This window comes from Schistocerca serialis, chromosome 2 (assembly GCF_023864345.2).
Source record: "Schistocerca serialis cubense isolate TAMUIC-IGC-003099 chromosome 2, iqSchSeri2.2, whole genome shotgun sequence".
Taxonomy (NCBI): Eukaryota; Metazoa; Arthropoda; class Insecta; order Orthoptera; family Acrididae; genus Schistocerca; species Schistocerca serialis.
Genome location: NC_064639.1, coordinates 1,163,217,929 through 1,163,242,374, shown reverse-complemented (window position 1 = coordinate 1,163,242,374; position 24,446 = coordinate 1,163,217,929). Strand labels below are relative to the sequence as shown.

At 42.3% G+C, this 24,446-nt stretch overlaps 1 protein-coding gene across 1 annotated transcript in view; it reads right to left on the bottom strand.

The window, feature by feature from the left end:
• LOC126458634 (cytochrome P450 9e2-like) overlaps positions 1-24,446 on the bottom strand; it is a 131,727-nt gene that overhangs the window by 73,873 nt on the left and 33,408 nt on the right. Inside the window, exon 2 of the mRNA XM_050095802.1 lies at positions 10,029-10,422. Within this exon, the coding sequence (XP_049951759.1) occupies positions 10,029-10,422 (394 nt within the window). The remainder of the gene's footprint in view (positions 1-10,028; positions 10,423-24,446) is intronic.

The window sequence follows — 24,446 nt, the reverse complement described above, 5'->3', positions numbered from 1 at the left end:
TTCGATTGCTCACCTGAAAATTACGTTAATTGTGGAATTTGATTTGTAGATGTCGGCTAGATTTTATGCCTTTTTATCGTTTCATATAGAGTCATCTGCAAAGTAGTCGGAAGAGTATGCTTAAGAAGTTGTTTATCATGAAAATACCTTTTCAAGAGTAATAGTTGTGTGTGTCTTCTACTAACGTTTTAGTTCAGTTGTCTTTCTATTGTGGGTATATACTGTTTTCCTCATCTGTTACATAAAAAACGAGATCGGAGAAAACACTTACGTCGCTACTCAAAAAAATGGTTCAAATGGCTCTGAGCACTATGGGACTCAACTGCGGAGGTCATTAGTCCCCTAGAACTTAGAACTAGTTAAACCTAACTAACCTAAGGACATCACAAACATCCACGCCCGAGGCAGGATTCGAACCTGCGACCATAGCGGTCTTGCGGTACCAGACTGCAGCGCCTTTAACCGCACGGCCACTTCGGCCGGCTTACGTCGCTACTCGCATCGAGAGACGCTTATTACTGTCGCCGCTCATTTGTTCGGTTTGTTTTTGTTCAAATTTGGCGCCAGTTTCGACTGTTTGACGCATATTGTTGTGATGGCTGCTGAAGGAAAAATCATCTGACGTCTGTGCATGTGTGTGTAATCCGAGAGAGAGAGAGAGAGAGAGAGAGAGAGAGAGAGAGAGAGAGAGAGAGAGCGAGGGTTGGGGAGAGACTGAGAAGCGCCAGAAGTTTTCCATCAATCGAGAATGGTTGATATACTCTTATTTCATTCGAGGAAGCGTGTTTAATTCATTAAGTGTTGCAAATTGTTTTATTGCACAGTGTCACGCCTGTTTTTAAAACATTATTTACGGGAATTAATACTTTTTATGTGCTGTTTTTCGTCTATTGCAAGTTTTCCTTAGAGTCTATTGCTTTCTTCGAGTATGTTGAGATCAGTGGTGGATTTCCTATATGAAGCAGTCTGCAACAGTGGAATGTGTACCGTCACTTTTTGAGGCTCTGAGGTATTCGGAATTCTTAGTATTAAAATTCATGTATGTTTGTCCTATGTAGACAGACTGGCAGGAACTACAACTTAACTGACAGAATCCATGTTTGATAAATTTAAATGTGGAGGCTTCGTTACTTTTTAGATTTTTCTGTAACGTACTTGTTTGGGAGGAATGGTATTTGTAGTCCTTATTTTTGCAGAATGTTCCACAATTTGTGGAAATTTTTGTTGTTGTTGTGGTGTTCCTTGCAACGTGTTCCTGTTTCCTTTTGTTCCAACACTTGACAAATACAGGTTCGTCACTGGGTCCTAACCCGCGATGATCAAAGTTGATTCAAGGTGAGAGTGGCTTTTATTACACTAGTTACACCCTATTTACAACACAGTGTTGATTTACTTTTAGCAAGCACAGGTTAAATACTAAACCTATAACGTACAGTAAAACGGCTAAACGACGAGTTGATAACTAATATACAACATCTCAAGAATGTTGTGCATCGCCATACTGAAACCTATCCGCCAATTCACGCTCACGACATCCCAACCTCAGAACAGCTAGCAACCTGGTGAACGGTAACTTCAGTCACCACGAAACTTTGGGGAAAGAATGGTGCAGTAATACTCCACAGAGCTCTACACCTTTCTCCAAGGCAGCAACAAACATGTGAACTTGACCTACTCCAGAGGACATGGTATACACTCAGCAGGATCCCCAGACTAACCGTGGGAGATACAGATGGGGGAACTGTATGACTGCATTATAGCTTCCCAAGACAGACTGTCGGACACACTGAGCAGAGTGCTTTGAAAATTCGTGTCTCGGAAACCCCTCGGACTTCTTTGACACTTTAGTCGATGTAATAAATTATATAAATGATACGTTCATATACTTGTAAAATATATGCATATGTTATTCGTATGTCTGAAGTGATGTGTAGTTGGCACACAATTAATAATAACAATATGCGTGCCATGCGATTCCTTCTTTCGACCATTCCTTTAAATATAGCTTCCAACAACTGTCCAGGTAAATGTGTCCCAGCATTCTGTCTCTTCAGTTCATTATGTTCTTTACTGGCCTTCTTTATCGTTCACCCATTACACGACTTCATTTTCCATTAGTTGATGGATACAGCTGATATTACACATTGACAGTTTCGCAGCCCAACAGTGCATGTTCGAACACAGTTCTTGGCGAATCTTTTCTTGGTTTCAGGTTTTATATTTTTGGATTTTACCAGCTGTTTTCTTTTATAGCAATGTGTTTTACCTTGTACAAAACGGCAGTTACATCTTTCTTGCATCTTTATCTGTTCCAGTAACAAGGCAGCAAAATTCGTCCACTTCGTACAATGTGTCTTGTGTAAGTTTAGCATTTAGTGATCCGGAATGTTCACCTTTTGTGCACATCATTACCTTAGAATTATTTGCGTTTGCATGCATAAAATAGATGTTAGCTTAGACAAGTCCAATTTCATTAAGGATCTGACTTCATTGTTTTCCACTTTCGGCGACTAATGCTAGGTCATCGGTAAACCATACAGTGCCAATTTTCAGTCTACATCTACATCTACATCCATATTCCGCAAGCCACCTGACGGTGTGTGACGGAGGGTACTTTGAGTACCTCTATCGGTTCTCTCTTCTATTCAAGTCTCGTATTGTTCGTGGAAAGAAAGATTGTCGGTATGCCTCTGTGTGGGCTCTAATCTCTCTGATTTTATCCTCATGGTCTCTTCGCCAGATATACGTGGGAGGGAGCAATATACTGCTTGACTCGTCGGTGAAGGTATGTTCTCGAAACTTCAACAAAAGCCCGTACCGAGCTCCTCAGCGTCTCTCCTGCAAAGTCTTCCACTGGAGTTTATCTATCGTCTCCGTAACGCTTTCGCGATTACTAAATGATCCTGTAACGAAGAGCGCTGCTCTCCGTTGGATCTCTTCTATCAACCTCATCTGGTACGGATCCCACACTGCTGAGCAATATTGGAGCAGTGGGCGAACATGTGTACTGTAACCTACTTCCTTTGTTTTCGGATTGCATTTCCTTCCAATGAATCTCAGTCTGCCATCTGCTTTACCGACGATCAACTTTATATGATCATTCCATTTTAATTCGCTCCTAATGCCTACTCCCAGATAATTTATGGAATTAACTGCTTCCAGTTACTGACCTGCTATATTGTAGCTAAATGATAAAGGATCTTTCTTTCTATGTGTTCGCAGCACATTACACTTGTCTACATTGAGATTCAATTGCCATTCCCTGCACCATGCGTCAATTCTTTGCAGATCCTCCTGCATTTCAGTACAATTTTCCATTGTTACAACCTCTCGATACACTACAGCACCATCCGCAAAAAGTTTCGGTGAACTTCCGATGTTATCCACAAGGTCATTTAAGTATATTGTGAATAGCACGGTCCTGCGGCACACCTGAAATCACTCTTACTTCGGAAGACTTCCTCCATTGAGAATGACATGCTGCGTTCTGTTATCTAGGAACTCTTCAATGCAATCACTCAATGGGTCTGATAGTCCATATGCTCTTACTTTGGTCATTAAACGACTGTGGGGAACTGTTTCGAACGCCTTGCGGAAGTCAAGAAACACGGAATCTACCTGTGAACCCGTGTCTATGGCCCTCTGAGTCTCGTGGACGAATAGCGTGAGCTGGGTTCCACACGACCGTCTTTTTCGAAACCCATGCTCATTCCTACAGAGTAGATTTCTAGTCTCCAGAAAAGTCATTATACTCGAACATAATACGTGTTCCAAAATTCTACAGCTGATCGACGTTAGATATATAGGTCTATAGTTCTGCACATCTGTTCGACGTCCCTTCTCGAAAACGGGGATGACCTGTGCCCTTTTCCAATCCTTTGGAACGCTACGCTCTTCTAGAGACCTACGGTACACCGCTGCAAGTACCGGGGCAAGTTACTTCTCGTACTCTGTGTAAAATCGAAATGGTATCCCATCAGGTCCAGCGGCCTTTCATCTTTTGAGCTATTTTAGTTGTTTCTGCATCCCTCTGTCGTCTATTTCGATATCTACCATTTTGACATCTGTGCGACATTCTAGCGAGGGAACTACAGTGCAGTCTTCCTCTGTGAAACAGCTTTGGAAAAAGACCTTTACTATTTCGGCCTTTAATCTGTCATCCTCTGTTTCAGTACCATTTTGGTCACAGAGTGTCTGGACATTTTGTTTTGATCCACCTACCGCTTTGACACAAGACCAAAATTTCTTAGGATTTTCTGCCAAATCAGTACATAGAACTTTGATTTCGAATTCATTGAACACCTCTTGCATAACCCTCCTCACACTAAATTTCGCTTCGCTTAATTTTTGTTTATCTGCAAGGCTTTGGCTATGATTATGTTTGCTGTAAAGTTCCCTTTGCTTCCGCAGCAGTTTTCTATCTCGGTTGTTGTACCACGGTGGCTCTTTTCCATCTCTTACGATCTTGCTTGGCACATATTCATCTAATGCATACTGTACGATGGAATTGAACTTTGTCCACTGATCCTCAACACTATCTGTACTTGAGACAACACGTTTGTGTTGAGTCGTCAAGTACTGTGAAATCTGCTTTTTGTCACTTTTGCTAAACAGAAAAATCTTCCTACTTTTTTTAATAGTTCTATTTACGGCTGAAATCATCGATGCCGTAACCGCTTTATGATCGCTGATTCCCTGTTTCAGATAGTTCGGGTCTGTGTCACCAGAAGATCTAATATGTTATCGCCAAGAGTCGGTTCTCTGTTTAACTGCTCAAGGTAGTTTACAGATAAAGCACTTGTCAGATAATGCTACTGCAAGTAGCTCCTATTTTGAGATCTTAACTTCGCTCACTGCCTCTTCAATATTCAAGTTAAACTCGTGGGTGACAACGTACAGCCTCGCTTTCCGCGATTGCTGATTTTGCCCTCTTGTATCACTCCGTTGGTACTGCCTACTCAAGTCTACTTCGCATGGTTTGCCTTACATTTTACTCCCTGCAACTGATACTAGACAACCTTAGAATGGAAAAATTACCCCATTTCACATTATTAAAAACCTTCTCTAAATCTGTGAATGCGATGTATGTTTCCTAATCTTTCCCAGACCTGTATTCTATATTAACCGCAGTACTAGCGTTGCTTCTCGAGTGGCTCCGGTTCTTCAAAATCCACGTGCTCCTCCCTAATCTGTTGGTACTTTCAGTTTTGCCATTCATTCTTCGATACTCTCGTACTTTTGATGCATGTCGCACTAGACTGGTTGTATCTTTCCCAGACCTGTATTCTATATTAACCGCAGTACTAGCGTTGCTTCGCGAGTGGCTCCGGTTCTTCTAAACCCACGTGCTTCTCCCTAATCTGTTGGTACTTTCAGTTTTGCCTTTCATTCTTCGATACTCTCGTACTTTTGATGCATCTCGCACTAGACTGGTTGTATGGTAATTACCTCATCTATGGGCTCTTCTTTTCCTCGGAAGTGCTATAATGCGATAACTTTCAATCGCGAGCCTGAATCGTTTTAGCTTTCCGTCCCCCTCCTTTTACTGGTGCCCATACGGAGTTCCGCTGGTATTTCATCAAAGCACGTATATTTTTTGCATCCGAAATTGTGCAAAACTTTTTTGAAGTTTAGAAATGAGAATTGTATCCTTAGCATCTTCTTACACCGTGTCCTCGTTTTCAGTGATCTTAATTTTTCCTAAGCAGTTCTAAAATTTCTTCAAGTATTTTTTCCATCTCCTCTAATTTTTTTCTGGTACGACGAAAATTGATCCCTTTAGTTTCGTGATTTGCAGTAACATTTACATTTTTCGTGGCGACGTATATTACTGCTATTTAAGAGCTTGCCTTAGCATTCATACTGTGTGTCTCCTGCCGCCTCAGTTTCATCTTTCATCAAAATAGGAGAAGACATGTGAAGATGATATGAATAATTTAACCATTCTCTCCCCGTCGCTAGGGATGATTGGTTAGGAATGACACTGGAAGAAAGATAGTTGCCATCGTAAACGTTTAAGATATACCATGTTAACTTTAAACGAAAAATGTAAAGTAGCAAATAAAAAGATATATTAAGTAAATTCTTTTTGACATGTTTCCATTTTTTCATGGCATATTTAATACTGGACTACAGTTTTTAATAGATACGGAATGGCAGTACGGCAACATAGGCCTAGCGCTAAACTAAAGAACTCGTGCTAAACTAAAGAAATCGTAAGAAAAGGTAAATATCAGTTACGTTAATAAGACGTTAATAAGATCCATTTTCATCCAAGAAAGATATTATAACTTTCATTATCAAATTACGTTCTTGGACTCTCATAAGTGTGCTAATGGTTCCGAGCAGCCTGAAACATTCTTCAAATAAATCAGAAAAAACACTTGCAATAAAAGAAATAAATAAAATAACAAATAAATAAACACCGTCTGGATCACTTCTTTTATTACCGACTACCATTTTCAATCTGCGCTGCAATTCAGCTTCAGATCTTGTTGGAATAGGAAAAACAGACAGTAAGAATAAAAATTACGAAAGGCTGACATTACAAACATTATATAAGGGGCGTTCAAAAAGAAACGAGCCGTAGTCTGGAACGCGCAAACCAGAGGAGGGTAATGTCGTGCGTGGAGCGCGTGACGATGTGGTGTGGTGCCGGCCAGAGCGTGCAAGCTCACTGCCCGGATGCCAGACGCCTTGCAGACGGAGACGTGGAGGCGTCGGAAGAAGAGCAAAGAGGTGTTGGTCGTTTCCTGACAGCGGAAGGAGCCGGAGGAACGGACAGTCACCGGCGGAAGTCACAAGGGTACGGCGAGCACTGCACGACCCTTGCAAGGGTCGAGGCGCGGCCCAAGCGCTTCAGGGAAGCACGGGCGCCGTCAGCCGATGACGCACGGTCTGTGGAGCACCACTCTGCACCACCGGCGACGTCGTCCAGCTGGTGGATCCACTCACTACCCAGGACCGCCGAGTGACGGTGGAAGCCAGAGTCCCCTCAAAAAGGCTCTCCAGGGGCGAACGACTCACCTCGGACGACGACGTCCAGCTGTACGTGCGGACCTGGCTAACATCGCAGCCCCGGGAATTTTATGAGACAGCCATTCACCGCCTTGTGTCACAGTGGGACAAGCGTCTCAACAGCCAGGGTCAGTACTTCCAACACACAGGTACTGGTTTCTGTAAATATGCCTCCGGCTCGTGTCTTTTTGAACGCCCCTTATAACGAGAGGCTGCACAGTTACCAAAAACGTATTGCGAAAAACCACACATACCCGCCGCAAATTGCAGTCTGGCAACTAACATAAAACAGGAAGATTGTGGGTGAAGTAAATTTTGTTTGTTTTATTACATGACAAATGTATATAACGTAGCCTGACAAATTTTGTATAGCCACGTGACGCGTGCGTCTGTCATAGGCTAGTATATTGAAACAGAGTCAAAGAGATTCCTCCACCATCAAAAAAACTAAAATACAGTAAGTAATGAAATCCAGGACTAAAACAGATGATAATGAAATCGATTTCCGTATTATGATGCATCATACAATATATATATATATATATATATATATATATATATATATATATATATATACATATATAGTAATATATGACACATCATACATACAGAAATCTATTTCATGATCATGTGGCCGGCCGAAGTGGCCGAGCTATTCTAGGCGCTACAGTCTGGAACCGCGCGACCGCTACGGTCGCAGGTTCGAATCCTGCCTCGGGCATGGATGTGTGTCATGTCCTTAGGTTAGTTAGTTTTAAGTAGTTCTAAGTTATAGGGGACTGACGACCTCAGAAGTTAAGTCCCATAGTGCTCAGAGGCATTTGAACTATGATCATCTGACTACAAAAAATTTGACATATGCACGTGACTACAATAATTTTTCCCCGACCCAGAACCTGTCTACCAGCATAAAGACAAGGCTTCCGATCCAGATTCTAAACCAGTCAGGTTCCTTTCAGACTATGCTGATACAATAGCTCCAGACTCAGCAATCAGATACAACCGCTCGCTCGTAGGAAGATCCGTACTCAAAGACTGAAAAGTTGCACAAGTCACACCAGTACCCAAGAAAGGAAGTAGGAGTTATCCGCTGAGTTACAGACCCGTATCACTCAACATCGATTTGCGCAGGGATTTGGAACATATACTGTGCTTGAACATTATGTTCTAGCAGACGGCATTTCCCGATGTAAGCGAGAAATCAGCCGAAAAGTCACCGTAAATACAAATCAACCTATTCCTAACGAACTGTTTTTCGATCTAAAAAGCAAACCAAAATGTAACTAACTTAATTACAGACCACTGATGATGCTTTACCTCAATAAAGCGAAACGTATCTGGTGAGAAAAACACTCATTTTTGTAGTTGCAACGACGGATCAAAAATACCATCACGAATTAGGAATCACCTCGAAGAAACGATTTATTGACAAACAGCCAACAAGGATTCAGAAACCATTGTTCTCCTGAAACACAACTAGCTCTTTATTGTCGTGAGGTAGTGACTGCTATCGACAGTGGACGTCAAATTGATTCCATATTTTTAGATGTCCAGAAGATTTTTGACACCATTCCTCACAAGCGGTTTCTAATTAAATTGCCTGTCTATGGAGTATCGTCTCAGTTTTGTGACTGGATTCGTGATTTCGTCAGAAAGGTCACAGTTTGTGATAACTGACAGGAAGTTATCAAGTAAAACGGAAGTAATATCTGACGTTCCCCCAGGAAGTCTTGTAGGCTCCCTGTTGTTCCAGATCTACATAAACGATGTGTGAGACAATCTGAACAGTCGTCTTATACTTTTTGCAGATCCTGTAATTTACCGTCATGAAAAGTCATCAGATGATGAGAACGAATTGCAAATTAATTTAGTTAAAACATGTGTACGGTGTAAAAAGCGGTACTTGACACTAGATGATGAAATGTGTGAAGTTATCCACACGGGCACTAAAACCAATCCGCTAAATTTCAGTTACACGATTAATCACTGAAATCTAAAGGCTGTAAACACAACTGAATACATAGGGATTTCAGATACGAACAACTTAATTGGAACGGTCACATAGATAAAGTTGTGGGGAAAGCACAGCAAAGATTGCGATTTATTCGCAGAACAGTTCGAAAATGTAACTAGTGCACTAAAGAGACTACTTACATTAAACTTTTCCGCCTTCTTCTGGAGTATTCCTGTGCGGAGAGGGATTTGGATCAGGTAGGATCGATGGAGAACGTTGAAAAAGTTCAAAGAAGGGCAGCTTGGTTTGTGTTATCACGAAATAGGGCAGAGAGTGCCACGCTTATGACACAATTTTTTTTGTTTTTGGGTCGCAATTATTAAACAAAGGCGTTTTCCTCTGCGGCGGGATCTTCTCATGAAATTTTAATCATCAACTTTCTCCTCAGAATGTGATGATGTTTAGTCGACGCCCATCTACGTAGGGGGAAATCACCATCATAATAAAAAAATCAAATCTCGCACGGAAAGATTGAGGTGCTAGTTTTTCCGCGTGCTGTTCGAGAGTGGAGCTGTGGAGAAGTGGCTTAAAAGTGGTTCAGTGAACCCTGCGCCAGGCAGGCACTCCATTGTGGATTGCAGAGGAATCACGTAGATGTAGATTTTACGTTAGTTGACAAACTGTAGTTTGCGGCGCCTGGTACGAGTGGGTTCTTATGATGTTTCGTTGCTAATTGTGCAGCCTGTGATGATTGTGTCACTAACGTCACATTTTTGTAACCATTTGGAGTTGCTTCTTTTACCTGTTCTAATTAAAACTGAATATGGCGTGCAGCGCAGACTGAAACTGATAGTCGGTAGTAAAAGAAGTGGTCCAGATGGTGTTTATTTATTATAACAACAGAGATAACGGTTTCCTACGACACAGTGTCGTTTATAAAAATACAATAACATTGACGCAAGCAGCTAATCACGAAGAGAAATCACGAAGTAAAACATTGGTAATCTGTAGTTCATTGTACACGGAATACCCTTTTGTACCAATGAGTTCCTCTTACCTTTCAACGAAAACAGCATCCGCCGCAACATTGGATTATGTTTACTGTTGCCGAAAAGCACAAAGTGGTCTGTGAAGTGGTCAAAATCTTTAACAGTGACCGTCCGTATGATTTCAGGGTCTCTTATCATTACGAGTGGCACAGAAAACAGGAAGAATCCTCCGTAGGCGTGAGGGTCGAGCTTGTGGTACAGCTGGATGACGATGTCGTGCATGGCCAACTTGCGGAACGCCAGTGGCAGCATGTTCCCCACGAAAGGCAGCGGCCGCAGGGACGGAGCCCCCTGCCGCGCAAAGTGTCCGCTCCAGCGGCGCCACCACACCACCACCACCACCACCACCACCACCAGCAGCGGCAGCGGCAGCGGCAGCGTCCACCAGTCAGGCGACATCATCTGCAGACAGGAGACAGGCGTGGAGCGATCTGTGAGAATAATCTGGCAATGTGGAGGTGCTATTTATATGATCAAAGAATGATTCACTAGAGACAAGGTCAGAATCAGTGAAGATCATCATTATCAGTAATTGGACATCAGTTGCTGGATAAAGGCCTCCAGCAGATTTTCTCACGTATTTTCACCTACAAGTGAATATGATACTACTGCATATTTTTTAATATCATTAGGCTGGTCGAGGGATAACGTCTTTAGTTACGAATCGAAAGGACACTGGTCTTAGGTTCGAGACCCGCCCGGGTAGCCGCGCGTGTTAACCTGACCGCTTCTGGCAAGGGCAGGCATGCCAACGCCGGATCGAATCTGCTTGATGCCCCTTGTAAAAGCTAGTTTCAAAACCTGGACAACATTACACGAGTGTCGTTCAATAAGCAATGCCCCACATTTTGTTAAAAGCCATTTATATACATAGATAAAGTCCTTGTTGGTGGTTCACATCTGATGTTTGTTCCGTGCACCAGTGAAGTTTCGAACCGTTCTGGCAGATGGCAGAACCGTAGTACAGCGTCAAAATGGCGTCTAATACGACTCACGTTACAAGCAGCCTGCTGTTATTGAATTCATGTGTCCTGAAAGAAAAACCGTGGTGAATATCCATAAACGTTTGTGTACAGTATATGGCGATGTTGCATTTGATAGGAGTACAGTTGGGGGATGGGTAAAGAAAGTTATAGACCCAGGAACTTCTTGATTATCAGCCGCGCGCGGAGTCGTGTCACAGCGACTGCTCTAGACATGCTGAATCGTGCGGATGCCATTATTCGTCCCGACCGGTGCATCACTGCTCGACAGTTGACTCTATATTTGTCAGGCAGCATTGCAAGTGCGTCTGCAATGATCGAGACTCTCGGATATTCGAAGAGGTGCTCGTGATGGGTCCCACGAATGCTCACAGCGGACCACGAGATTCAAAGAGAGGCCAGTTCATCTGAATTGTTGGAGCTTAAAGATTCTCTACCGGGACGACACTTTGAAGATGAACAAGTGTCAGTCATGCAGCGAAAACATGGCGACGGCTACAGGACAGGACAAGAGCTTTTACCAGCACGGAATGTATGCTCTTCCACAACATTGGCGTATGGTCATAGAACGTGATGGGGACTACGTAGAAAAATAGGACATGGACAAGACATGTTGACGTATATTGTCACTAATTCTAACTCTTAACGATAGATATGATCTGAAAAAAAAATGTGGGGCATTACTTAGTGAACGACCATCGTAGAAATAGAAAAAAGGTGCGCGTTTCGATTTAAATCCCGCTAAACCTTGTGTAAAATGCACCGATGCATACCTTCCAATGCTGCGCTAGCATTCCAGTCACAAACGTAAATGGCACGTGCCGGTAAACAGTGAACCGGACAACGACGCATTTTTCAGCTACTGTTTGTGTGGTCTCTTTGGCATATGATGGTGATCTCGTCCAGATTCCAGGATAAAATAAGATGGGCAGCACTGCAGGAGGTGCGTTTACGATACTTCAGCCGGTCTAATTACATACGGGGGTCACCATTATTGACCTGTATGAAATAAAATCGTCACGGCTTCTGAACGGTTTGCGTTAGGACGTTCAAACTGCACCGTTGGTTGCGAGGCATGATGCGAATTAGTATGCGAAGCCCACTTTCATCTGGATTGATTCATCAATAAGCAAAATTGGCCCATTTTGGGGGACTGAGAATCCGCATTTTGTGATCGAGAAGTCTCTTCACCCGCAATGGGTGACTGTGTTGTGTGCCACGGAATAATCGGTGCGATATTCCTCGATGGCGTGGTGACTACCGAAAGGTGCGTGAACGTTTTGGAAGATGATTTCATCCCCATTATAGAAAGTGATCCTGAGTTCGGCAAGCCGTGGCTCGTGCAAGACGGAGCTCGACCCCATCGAAGCGGGGGAGTGTTCGATGTCCTGGAGGATCACTTTAGAGGCCGCATTCTGGCTCTGGGGTACCCAGAGGCCACTGGCACGGACCTCGCTTGGCCGCCACATTCTCCAGATCCGAATACATGTGATTCTTTGTTGTGGGGCTGCTGTATTGAAGTCAAGGTGAAGCAGTAACCTCAAAACCACTGCTGAGCTGAAAACAGCCATTCAGCAGGTCATCGACAGGACCCACGTTCCGACACTTCAGCGGCTCTTGCATATCTCGCTATTCGCTTGCGCCAAATCTCCAATGATGGCAGGCATATCGAAGATGTCATAACCTAACTCTGCATATCTGTGGTGACGTTTACATGTTGAATAAAGTGTGTGTATGCCGTAGTTTGTAATTAATTTACCTTTTTCTGATATAGCTCAATAATTGTCGCCATGTATATCGACTTAAAACTGAACTGCTGCGGATATTGTCCGAAATCGTTGGCTGAAAAATTTCCTGTGCGTAGCTTCGCATTTCTAAATCGCTCTCTTACTACCTTAATAGGATAGCTGACGAGTTCAAACGTATTTGCTAGCGCGTATTTTTGCGTTTATAGTGGTCGATCATTTAGCTACAGCGCAGCAGTACCACACGGTAGACGATTATTGCAGAACAATTCACAGTATTCTGCAGTACTGCCTGACGCCGGCGTCTGTTCACATGGTTTTGATGCACAGAGATGCCATAATCGAAGCTGATCCGTTGCCGATTAGTCGTCTGTCTGAAGATACACAGGAAGCCCGGAATAAAGGTATCTGGCGACGCCGAGATTTAGGAGCAAATATTCCGGCGACAAAACGATGTATCATATACTCCATCGGCTTCTGCCATGATCGGACTCACTCATCTCGAGTTCAAGGAAATGACAGAGAAGATAAACATAGGCAACCTGAAGTGAAAGATCTGCCTTTCGAACCATCTCGCAGCGGAAAACCGGACAGCGACTCTCCTGATAGCGCTGTTGAGCCAAACGACGAATTTTATTACGATTTTGACTGAAAAATGTAAAATGCCGAATAAAATGTTTCAAAGTGGCAATTTTGACCTCTACTTCGCCATCAGTGACCTTAAAATACGTTATACTCAAAGTTTTACTCGAATCTGCTACATTTATGGTTTCTGATCAGCCAAAATATTTGCCATTTGGAATTCTGCAATTCCGACATCGGATTCGTAATCAGTAACCCCAGAAATCCAATAAGAACGCAGTTTTGTAGAATTTATATCCAATTTTCTATTATGTCTAGGTTTCGAATCGAGATGGCCCACTGTGCGACGGGTTAACGATGAGAAGTCAGCATGCCGGTCAGCCCGGACATGGTTTTTAGACGCTTTCTCACATCCCAGTAGGTGAAGAACAGGCTGTTTCCCACGTTCCGCCTCAGATACTCGCTACGCAAACATTTGGTGCACTTTCTCATACTTGCACAAAGAGTTTACTCTATACGCATGTACACTGGGTATACCTCTTCGGCTCTGTTTTCATTTATTTATTTGGAACATGCTCCGTTACAATATTTGTTATAGAACTTGAATATACTGTGCGTGTATGTGTGTGTGTGTGTGTGTAGAGTGTAGTGAAACATTTATCTTATGTGATGATGACGGTGATGATGATGATGATGAGAGAGGGGAGAGGGTGGAACCCGCTGCGCTGCCGGCACACGGCCCGCCGCTTGCGAGTAACACCGAGGGGGGGCCTCCAGGCTTTGCGACCCCATCCGACGAACGGGTCACCATCAGTAGCCTCATAAGCACCTCACGAGGAACTGCGGAAAGGTGCAAAGGACTGTGGCGCAAAACCTGGCGACCAGGTTCTTAACGCCATCATGTCCCCTCCCCTTTCCGACTCTCGATTAACTGGTTAATTACCTGCTAGTTTCTAATGAGCGTATTATTCTAATCCCATGACTGTGTGATATAGGGATCATTCTAGTCTTCATAGCTCTGATTTGATAACAATATGAATTTTTTTTCTATGACAACTAATGTTTTAGTTCGAGAAGTACAACTGCAACGTGTGAGGTTACCAGATAATTCGATGATTACTGTCATGATTGCTTTTAACATCTTCACTTTCCTGCTACTACGCTTGTGACTAAAGGAAAGGTATATGTTCTTTGATCATTTTTAGAACCATCTGCCCAAATATAGTAATTATGTAGTTCCTTCCATACATAGGGAATACTTTTAGATTTAATATCGGAAAACTCCAGTTTGTCGATAATCACATTAAAATTAAGTTAATTGCTGAAACCTTTATTTGACACCAGAAATCGTGTTACTTTTATTTATTTATTTGCGCTTAGCAACGATGCTCGTAAAATGTGCAACCTGGAGATAAAACACTACTCAAAATGCAGGGATGTTAATGTCTGCCGTTAAAATCCAAGTGTACACTTTAGAGATGACTTGGTCAGACTGTTGTGAATCATATGGGAGTTACATAGCTTCTGATTAATATCTCCCTCATTTTTGTGTGTCGTGTTTAATAAACTACCGGAAAGACCATATGCAGTATGCAATATAGTAATAAAAACTGATTGCAACTTATCATGGTAACGGTACAAAAAAGTCTGCCTTCATAAGGTAAAATACCCCAAATCGTTACTAATTAGCAAGAGAAAGGTAAAAACTCATTCAGTGCCACACTTAAGACAATATTTTTGACAGAAGCAGAAAAAAAGGGATTAATATGTGTGCAATTCTGTAAAGGTTGTGTCTATACATCCACTGACTTGGGAATAGAAGTAGCGATATAATGGTGGAGAGATTTTCATTCGATGTCTTTACTGATTGTTGATCTGCCTTCGAGATTCTATTGTACAGAGGAGGGAGAAGTACTGTCGCCACCAGTAATTGAAGCGACAGCAAGCACAGTTTGAAATTTCATGTCCAAACACTTTACCCCTACGATAGCAGCAATCTGCTACAAACCTTTCCTTCTTGTCGCCTCAATTGTAGATTCGTCAGCTAAACAGCGACGTAAATAGCGAAACCAGCTGTAGTTTTTGTTGAAAATTATTCATTTGATTCCTTCTGTATCATCCTCTAAGGGAGAATCATTCAGGACATTTAATGAGAATGATACGATGTAGTGAGTGAATTTTGAAGGAAACTTTTGCACAAGTCCAGGAAGTAATTCGAAGGCCACTTGCGGCCAAATGTATGCTGCAATGTTGCCAATTCTCCATTAGACTGGTGACAGGCAGAAGACACCTGCTAACTCGAGAAGTATCTTCAGCTTCTAACTATAGCCCCGGTTGCTACTACTTTGGCAGGGACCTGAATTGACAAACGTAAAGGCCAATTAGCCACTGATTGCAACTTGAACATCAGATATAAATATCGGGGGAATAATTTACGGGGCCCTCCTTTTAAGTAGCTGTCGTAGCAATTTTTGTTATTATGTCTTATAAGAACTGCTAACTAAAATAAGTTATTCTCCAGAAGCGATTAGGTTCTGTAGTACCATCTGACGCCGTTAACAGAATGAGTACATAATATTATTTTTGCTATTAAATGCGTGAAAATAATTTTTATGAAGTAAGGGTTCTTTCGCACTACTGCTGACACAGAATAAAACAGATGAAACCACAATACAACACTGATTACAAAACACGAACATCAAGAAGACGTCTCATAAACTGTGAATAACACATTGTTCATCTACATTTCGCAAGCTGTGTATTAGTGTGTGATACAGGGCAGTTTCTACATCAATATCACTTTTTCCAAGTGTTTGCTCCAGGCAGGACTGTTTCGTGGGAAGGACAATTGCTAGCAAGTAAGTATCTATGTACATTCTTATCTCTGTAATTTTATCTTCACAGTCTTTCTGTGAGATATAAGTATGAAGAAGTAATTTATTGCCCGACTATTCAAGTTACCACAGTGAAGACTGCCTCTTTTGCAGCGCCTTCACCTGGAATTGAATGAGCAACTCTCTGACGCTTTCGTGCTTACTAAATAATCCAGTATCTAAAGGATTACTTCGATATTCTCTATTTTGGCTATCCTACCTGATGCAGATCTCAGAATGATGAGCAGTATTTAAGTATTCATCAAACGAATGTAAGAAATGAAGATTGTAAGAAGTCAAAAAACATTGCAACTATGTGGTCACTTGGTACTATTTTCTGGAATCTCGTGGGCGAACAGAGCGTTCTGAGTTGCACACAATCATTGTTTATGGAAATCGTGTTGATTTTTACAGAGATTTTCAAAGTCCGAAACTTGTTTAATTTGCGAGCATGAAACATATTATGAAGTTCTACAACAGATGGACATCAGAAATGTAGACCTATAGTTTTGTGCAATTTTCCGACGATCCTTCCTGAAAATAAGAATAACCTGTGCTTTTTCCAGTCATTAGGATGGCTCATCACGACATCTACGGTAAAATGATGTTAGGAAAGGAGCAAGTTCTTTCGTATACTTTGCGTATAATCCAGTTGGTATACTTGCAGGTGCTGTGCCCATTCTTCTGATGAGTGATTTCTGTAGCTTTACTATCCCGTGGTATCGTAGTTCTGTATCTTTTTTGTCGTTCATGCGACGATTTACAGGGGGGATGAAGTTTCGTTGACAGAAGTTACTTAAGCCCATATTTAGTATGCACTATATTCAGAAAAATGAAATATCACGATGAAGGTACAAAAAAGTCTGTCTGATTAATTCAAAGTACCCCAAATCGTTAAGGATTATCAACAGATTATATAAATTCGGCAGCGAAATGCTTTTGTCTATGTTCAGTCCACAGTCATACAGGAGCTTCACATAACTACCACAAAAGTTTGGAATTTAGCAGTGTGTGCAGATACATAAAGAAATAAAGTACAAGCAAAGGAATAAATCCGAAAATTGTTGATTTGTAGTGATACGGCATGGAAAAATACGTTTTCTTTGCCATTTGTTATCCATCTCTCTGTCTTTCCATCTGCTAAGTCCTCTTGTTCTCAGGACATGTAAAGATATGAAGTAGAAATTTATGCCACGTGCTAAGGTCTTCGGTCCTGTAGCCGTGTTAATAAATTTAAGCTCCTAAGTTATTTCTCACGAAAGATACAGCCTGGTATGTCCGACGTTCTGATACTCGCAAACGCAATCCATAAAAGCTACAGACGAATATTTGTCGGAAGTATTGGGCCTGTTGGTTTAACGGTAAAGTGCGCACCTGCAATGGATTTTTCAGGTTTCATTTTAACCTAGTGTTCACCTCTCAATGATGTAACGATTGGCCAGAAACATCGCGTGTTTCAGTTTACCAATTTAACTGTACTTGGCTTCTCCCCACTTGGATGACTGGAGTAGTTTAGGGACACACAAGTCACAGACGTTGTGTCCAATACAAAAACTTGCACCAGGGCATTAAGCAAAAGGAATTACTGCTATCTGAGTACGTAATTGTGTTTGTTCAGAATTCACATAGTGCGAGTCATACTCGCACTTTTCAAATTATTTGCTTTCGGTATTGCGTTTTCCACTCAGTTTTAAATAAAAATAATCTCTGTTCTATGCTCCTGAAGGTACTGGAGTCCTGCCTGCACAAATAACTCAAAGTAATATGCCTTCTCATTGATGTAAAACACATTCACTTTGATGGCCTCATCGGATTTGACATTCGCCATGTGAAAAAAAATATTTTCCCATAGTCCTCTTGATCTTCTTCATGAATGATCACAAAATAATTTAAAATCAATAGTCCTCTAAATGATTGAAAAAGAGTGAAATAGACTAATTGAGTTATGTGTATATTATGGCTTTCTTCTTTCAATTAAATGTCTTAGCTGGTGATGATCAGTGGTTTTCGATTTATTTATATTATACCTTCATTAAGAAAAAGTTTGAGGCAAACACATTTTCCTTTTGTTCATAGTAACGTAAAAGCTTAATAAGAGTAATCGAACGGTAAACAAAACGTCCTTTTGTCATAAAGTTTTCTCCCTAATGACACAATGGATTCAGTATCGTGTCCAATTTCCATCCTCCACTACAACAGAATTTAGCCGCCAGGGTGCAGAGGCAACAAGTTTCCGGATGAATCTGTTATTCTGCGACAGCTCTTCCCGAATCATGAACTGGTTCGGACAGCTATGCCTCGGTTGTTGGTGTAGGTCTTCTACACTTAATAATTTTCTCCATCTCTGCCCACATGTGTTCTACAGGATTGAGGTGAGCACCATTTGGAAACCAGTCCAGGAGGTCGATGTCTCCATTCATTTGAATCCATTGTTTTACACAATTCGCAGTATGGGCTGGGGAACTGTCATGTTGGAATATATACTGCCTCCCGAAAACCTCTGACGAACCGAAGGAAGCACTATGTACTCCAGTATTTGGCAGTAGTAATGAATAGCAAACGGACGGTCCAGTTCCCACAAAACGCCACAACTATCTGCTGATATCCATCCCCACACCTTTTCCTTTGATAAACATAGTTTCTGTCAAATCTCACTCCACGTGGACGATATACAAGGACAGAACTATTTGGCGCAGTGGTAAACACCTTCTAGTCCGTAAATATAACTTGCTCCCAGTATGAAAGTGACTTATTCCTGTACTCCAGAGCTTAGTTTAACCTGGCAGCCCTACGCTGCTCTTTCAACATTTCCATAACAGCAGATTTTCGTCCACACCTTCCCTTCTCGTTGAGACGTCGTCTTATGGTGGACCTGCTCACGCTTAGCTGAAGGATGTTCCTCATTTCTGCGCTGGTCCTGAATGGGTCGCCATCACTGCATCTGAGTACACTACTGTCGTGATACTCCGTGGTGGTCCGTGGACGCCCAGGGCGACGACAGCGGTAGGCGTGGCCTCCACCCGCCGACCTCTTTATCCAGACATGAATCGTAGATTTTTGCTGTGTCCTAGGGCACGGGAAATGGCGCTGATACAGTATCCATCTTCATAAAGCGCAAGAATGCGACGTTTATCGGATTCCTTGAGCTAAGACATTGCAGGTAAGTACCTAGTGACAAGGCAAGAGGAAACTGACTGCCAGACAAACGGGACAGCACTTTCATCGCCTCAGAAGTCACATTCATTCCCGTCTACATGCTACGAAAAATATTTATGTAACAAATTCCTCTTAAGTATTATTTTTAGTATCGTGGCAATTATTTTGTCTCTAATCTTCATACATAGTAATAATGTAATCGTTTTCAGAGATTTAAAGCAACATTTAGATTCATGTATTGATTCATGTCCTGGTGCTCCCGCTAAAGCACGCTACACGCGTCAGTGGAGGATCAGCGTAGCAGCTAAAGGGCTATGTTCGAAAACTTTTAGAATGAGGTACTAATCCTGCCATTACAATAATTTTTTAATTTACTGTGAACAACGAGTTATTAGTTTGGATGGACAATGCTACTTTTATCTTTTACATTATTTGTAGTATTGTGTGTAAACGCCTTCGAATGCCCTGTGGAGAAAATCAAGAACATTTAATCTCCAGTAGCTTCTGTATTATAAATACGCTTTAGTTTTCAAGATGAACTCAGCCTTCAATACATAATATTTCTGTATTTCTAGCAGTACCATACCTACAGGTGCTAGACTCTGCTTCAACTAATGATTTCTACAACTATACGACCACAACTTGTGATGCCTCTTAGGATAAGTACTTACACAGTACCGTCAGACGAAGAGATATAACTGCCCAAACTTAGGGGACTTTGATTTAAAACTGTTCCTACCTCGACAATGAGCATTTCATTTTTGGGAAATCAGAGAACGTTTTTGCTTAAGAAGTTTTAAGAGGAAACTAAAGTCCTTCACCTACAAATACATTAAAATGGCGGGCTGTGAATCTATTACATACCACATTTTGTCACATTTCGCTGTCAAGAAGGAAAAGAGCTGATCAATGAGAAAACAAATCTTCCAGCAGCAATGCAGCAATGCAATTAAACCTCTCGTGTTGGGAGGTTATGTGATTTTATTTCAGTGATTACAGAATCAAGTGAAAAGAACAGTACAGTTGACATCACGAACACACTGCTAGTGTACGATGTTGCACTACCTGAACTGGAATGGATGCAGAGTCTTAAATTCTTACATTCTGCAGTCGGTATGCATCCATTGCACACGAAATTACTGTTACGGTGTAGTGGTGGATCCTGGTTTGATAATTTCGTGGTGTGGGTTCTATTCTCAAATAGGTCGTTCACTCACTAACGGATCTACTCCATCTCTAGTAACGCCAAGTGAAGAATATTATGTCACACCATAGTTCAGAATCCGCATAAACGCCATATCCCTTTGCCAGCAACAGGGTCAGAGTCTGTTTAAACTGCGTCACAAGATAGGCGGTAGTCGCAGAAGACAGAAATTCTGTTCGAGTAAACATGTATTAATTTTTTTTTCATTTAATGACCTAATGGGCATTACGTTCACAGTGCTCATATTTAATGTACATTTGAAACGTAGAAAATTTTGGTGATGGAGTGGAGTTCGAATGCGGTTCTCTATGAATGGTACGTATCTGGTTGGAATCCTGGTCCAGTACAAAAATATGATTTCCTTATAAGCCATAGTGTGTGCACACTGAAGTATTAGCGAAACATAATTTTCATTTTTAATGTCGCTTCATGAATTGTCAACAATAACTGTCATTATTTATAGTCAAATATGTGAGCATCTTACTATTGGTGAGCAAGCAGTTAGTAGTTTACATCTGTTTATCTACATCTACATCTACATTGATACTCCGCAAGCCACCCAACGGTGTGTGGCGGAGGGCACTTTACGTGCCACTGTCATTACCTCCCTTTCCTGTTCCAGTCGCGTATGGTTCGCGGGAAGAACGACTGTCTGAAAGCCTCCGTGCGCGCTCTAATCTCTCTAATTTTACATTCGTGATCTCCTCGGGAGGTATAAGTAGGGGAAAGCAATATATTCGATACCTCATCCAGAAACGCACCCTCTCGAAACCTGGCGAGCAAGCTACACCGCGATGCAGAGCGCCTCTCTTGCAGAGTCTGCCACTTGAGTTTATTAAACATCTCCGTAACGCTATCACGGTTACCAAACAACCCTGTGACGAAACGCGCCGCTCTTCTTTGGATCTTCTCTATCTCCTCCGTCAGACCGATGTGGTACGGATCCCACACTGATGAGCAATACTCAAGTATAGGTCGAACGAGTGTTTTGTAAGCCACCTCCTTTGTTGATGGACTACATTTTCTAAGCACTCTCCCAATGAATCTCAACCTGGTACCCGCCTTACCAACAATTAATTTTATATGATCATTCCACTTCAAATCGTTCCGCACGCATACTCCCAGATATTTTACAGAAGTAACTGCTGCCAGTGTTTGTTCCGCTATCATATAATCATACAATAAAGGATCCTTCTTTCTATGTATTCGCAATACATTACATTTGTCTATGTTAAGGGTCAGTTGCCACTCCCTGCACCAAGTACCTATCCGCTGCAGATCTTCCTGCATTTCGCTACAATTTTCTAATGCTGCAACTTCCCTGTATACTACAGCATCATCCGCGAAAAGCCGCATGGAACTTCCGACACTATCTACTAAGTCATTTATATATATTGTGAAAAGCAATGGTCCCATAACACTCCCCTGTGGCACGCCAGAGGTTACTTTAACGTCTGTAGACGTCTCTCCATTGATAACAACATGCTGTGTTCTGTTTGCTAAAAACTCTTCAATCCAGCCACACAGCTGGTCTGATATTCCGTAGGCTCTTACTTTGTTTATCAGGCGACAGTGCGGAACTGTATCGAACGCCTTCCGGAAATCAAGAAAAATAGCATCTACCTGGGAGCCTGTATCTAATATTTTCTGGGTCTCATGAACAAATAAGGCGAGTTGGGTCTCACACGATCGCTGTTTCCGGAATCCATGTTGATTCCTACATAGTAGATTCTGGGTTTCCAGAAATGACATGATACGCGAGCAAAAAACATGTTCTAAAATTCTACAAGAGATCGACGTAAGAGATATAGGTCTATAGTTTTGCGCATCTGCTCGACGACCCTTCTTGAAGACTGGGACTATCTGTGCTCTTTTCCAATCATTTGGAACCCTCCGTTCCTCTAGAGACTTGCGGTACACGGCTGTTAGAAGGGGGGCAAGTTCTTTCGCGTACTCTGTGTAGAATCGAATTGGTATCCCGTCAGGTCCAGTGGACTTTCCTCTATTGAGTGATTCCAGTTGCTTTTCTATTCCTTGGACACTTATTTCGATGTCAGCCATTTTTTCGTTTGTGTGAGGATTTAGAGAAGGAAGTGCAGTGCGGTCTTCCTCTGCGAAACAGCCTTGGAAAAAGGTGTTTAGTATTTCAGCTTTACGCGTGTCATCCTCTGTTTCAATGCCATCATCATCCCGTAGTGTCTGGATATGCTGTTTCGAGCCACTTACTGATTTAACGTAAGACCAGAACTTCCTAGGATTTTCTGTCAAGTCGGTACATAGAATTTCACTTTCGAATTCAATGAACGCTTCACGCATAGCCCTCCTTACGCTAACTTTGACATCGTTTAGCTTCTGTTTGTCTGAGAGGTTTTGGCTGCGTTTAAACTTGGAGTGGAGCTCTCTTTGCTTTCGCAGTAGTTTCCTAACTTTGTTGTTGTACCACGGTGGGTTTTTCCCGTCCCTCACAGTTTTACTCGGCACGTACCTGTCTAAAACGCATTTTACGATTGCCTTGAACTTTCTCCATAAACACTCAACATTGTCAGTGTCGGAACAGAAATTTTCGTTTTGATCTGTTAGGTAGTCTGAAATCTGCCTTCTATTACTCTTGCTAAACAGATAAACCTTCCTCCCTTTTTTTATATTCCTATTAACTTCCATATTCAGGGATGCTGCAACGGCCTTATGATCACTGATTCCCTGTTCTGTACATACAGAGTCGAAAAGTTCGGGTCTGTTTGTTATCAGTAGGTCCAAGATGTTATCTCCACGAGTCGGTTCTCTGTTTAATTGCTCGAGGTAATTTTCGGATAGTGCACTCAGTATAATGTCACTCGATGCTCTGTCCCTACCACCCGTCCTAAACATCTGAGTGTCCCAGTCTATATCTGGTAAATTGAAATCTCCACCTAAGACTATAACATGCTGAGAAAATTTATGTGAAATGTATTCCAAATTTTCTCTCAGTTGTTCTGCCACTAATGCTGCTGAGTCGGGAGGTCGGTAAAAGGAGCCAATTATTAACCTAGTTCGGTTGTTTAGTGTAACCTCCACCCATAATAATTCACAGGAACTATCCACTTCTACTTCACTACAGGATAAACTACTACTAACAGCGACGAACACTCCACCACCGGTTGCATGCAATCTATCCTTTCTAAACACCGTCTGTACCTTTGTAAAAATTTCGGCAGAATTTATCTCTGGCTTAAGCCAGCTTTCTGTACCTATAACGATTTCAGCTTCGGTGCTTTCTATCAGCGCTTGAAGTTCCGGTACTTTACCAACGCAGCTTCGACAGTTGACAATTACAATACCGATTGCTGCTTGGTCCCCGCATGTCCTGACTTTGCCCCGCACCCGTTGAGGCTGTTGCCCTTTCTGTACTTGCCCAAGGCCATCTAACCTAAAAAACCGCCCAGCCCACGCCACACAACCCCTGCTACCCGTGTAGCCGCATGTTGCGTGTAGTTGACTCCTGACCTATCCAGCGGAACCCGAAACCCCACCACCCTATGGCGCAAGTCGAGGAATCTGCAGCCCACACGGTCGCAGAACCGTCTCAGCCTCTGATTCATACCCTCCACTCGGCTCTGTACCAAAGGTCCGCAGTCAGTCCTGTCGACGATGCTGCAGATGGTGAGCTCTGCTTTCATCCCGCTAGCGAGACTGGCAGTCTTCACCAAATCAGATAGCCGCCGGAAGCCAGAGAGGATTTCCTCCGATCCATAGCGACACACATCATTGGTGCCAACATGAGCGACCACCTGCGGATGGGTGCACCCTGTACCCTTCATGGCATCCGGAAGGACCCTTTCCACATCTGGAATGACTCCCCCCGGTATGCACACGGAGTGCACATCGGTTTTCTTCCCCTCTCTTG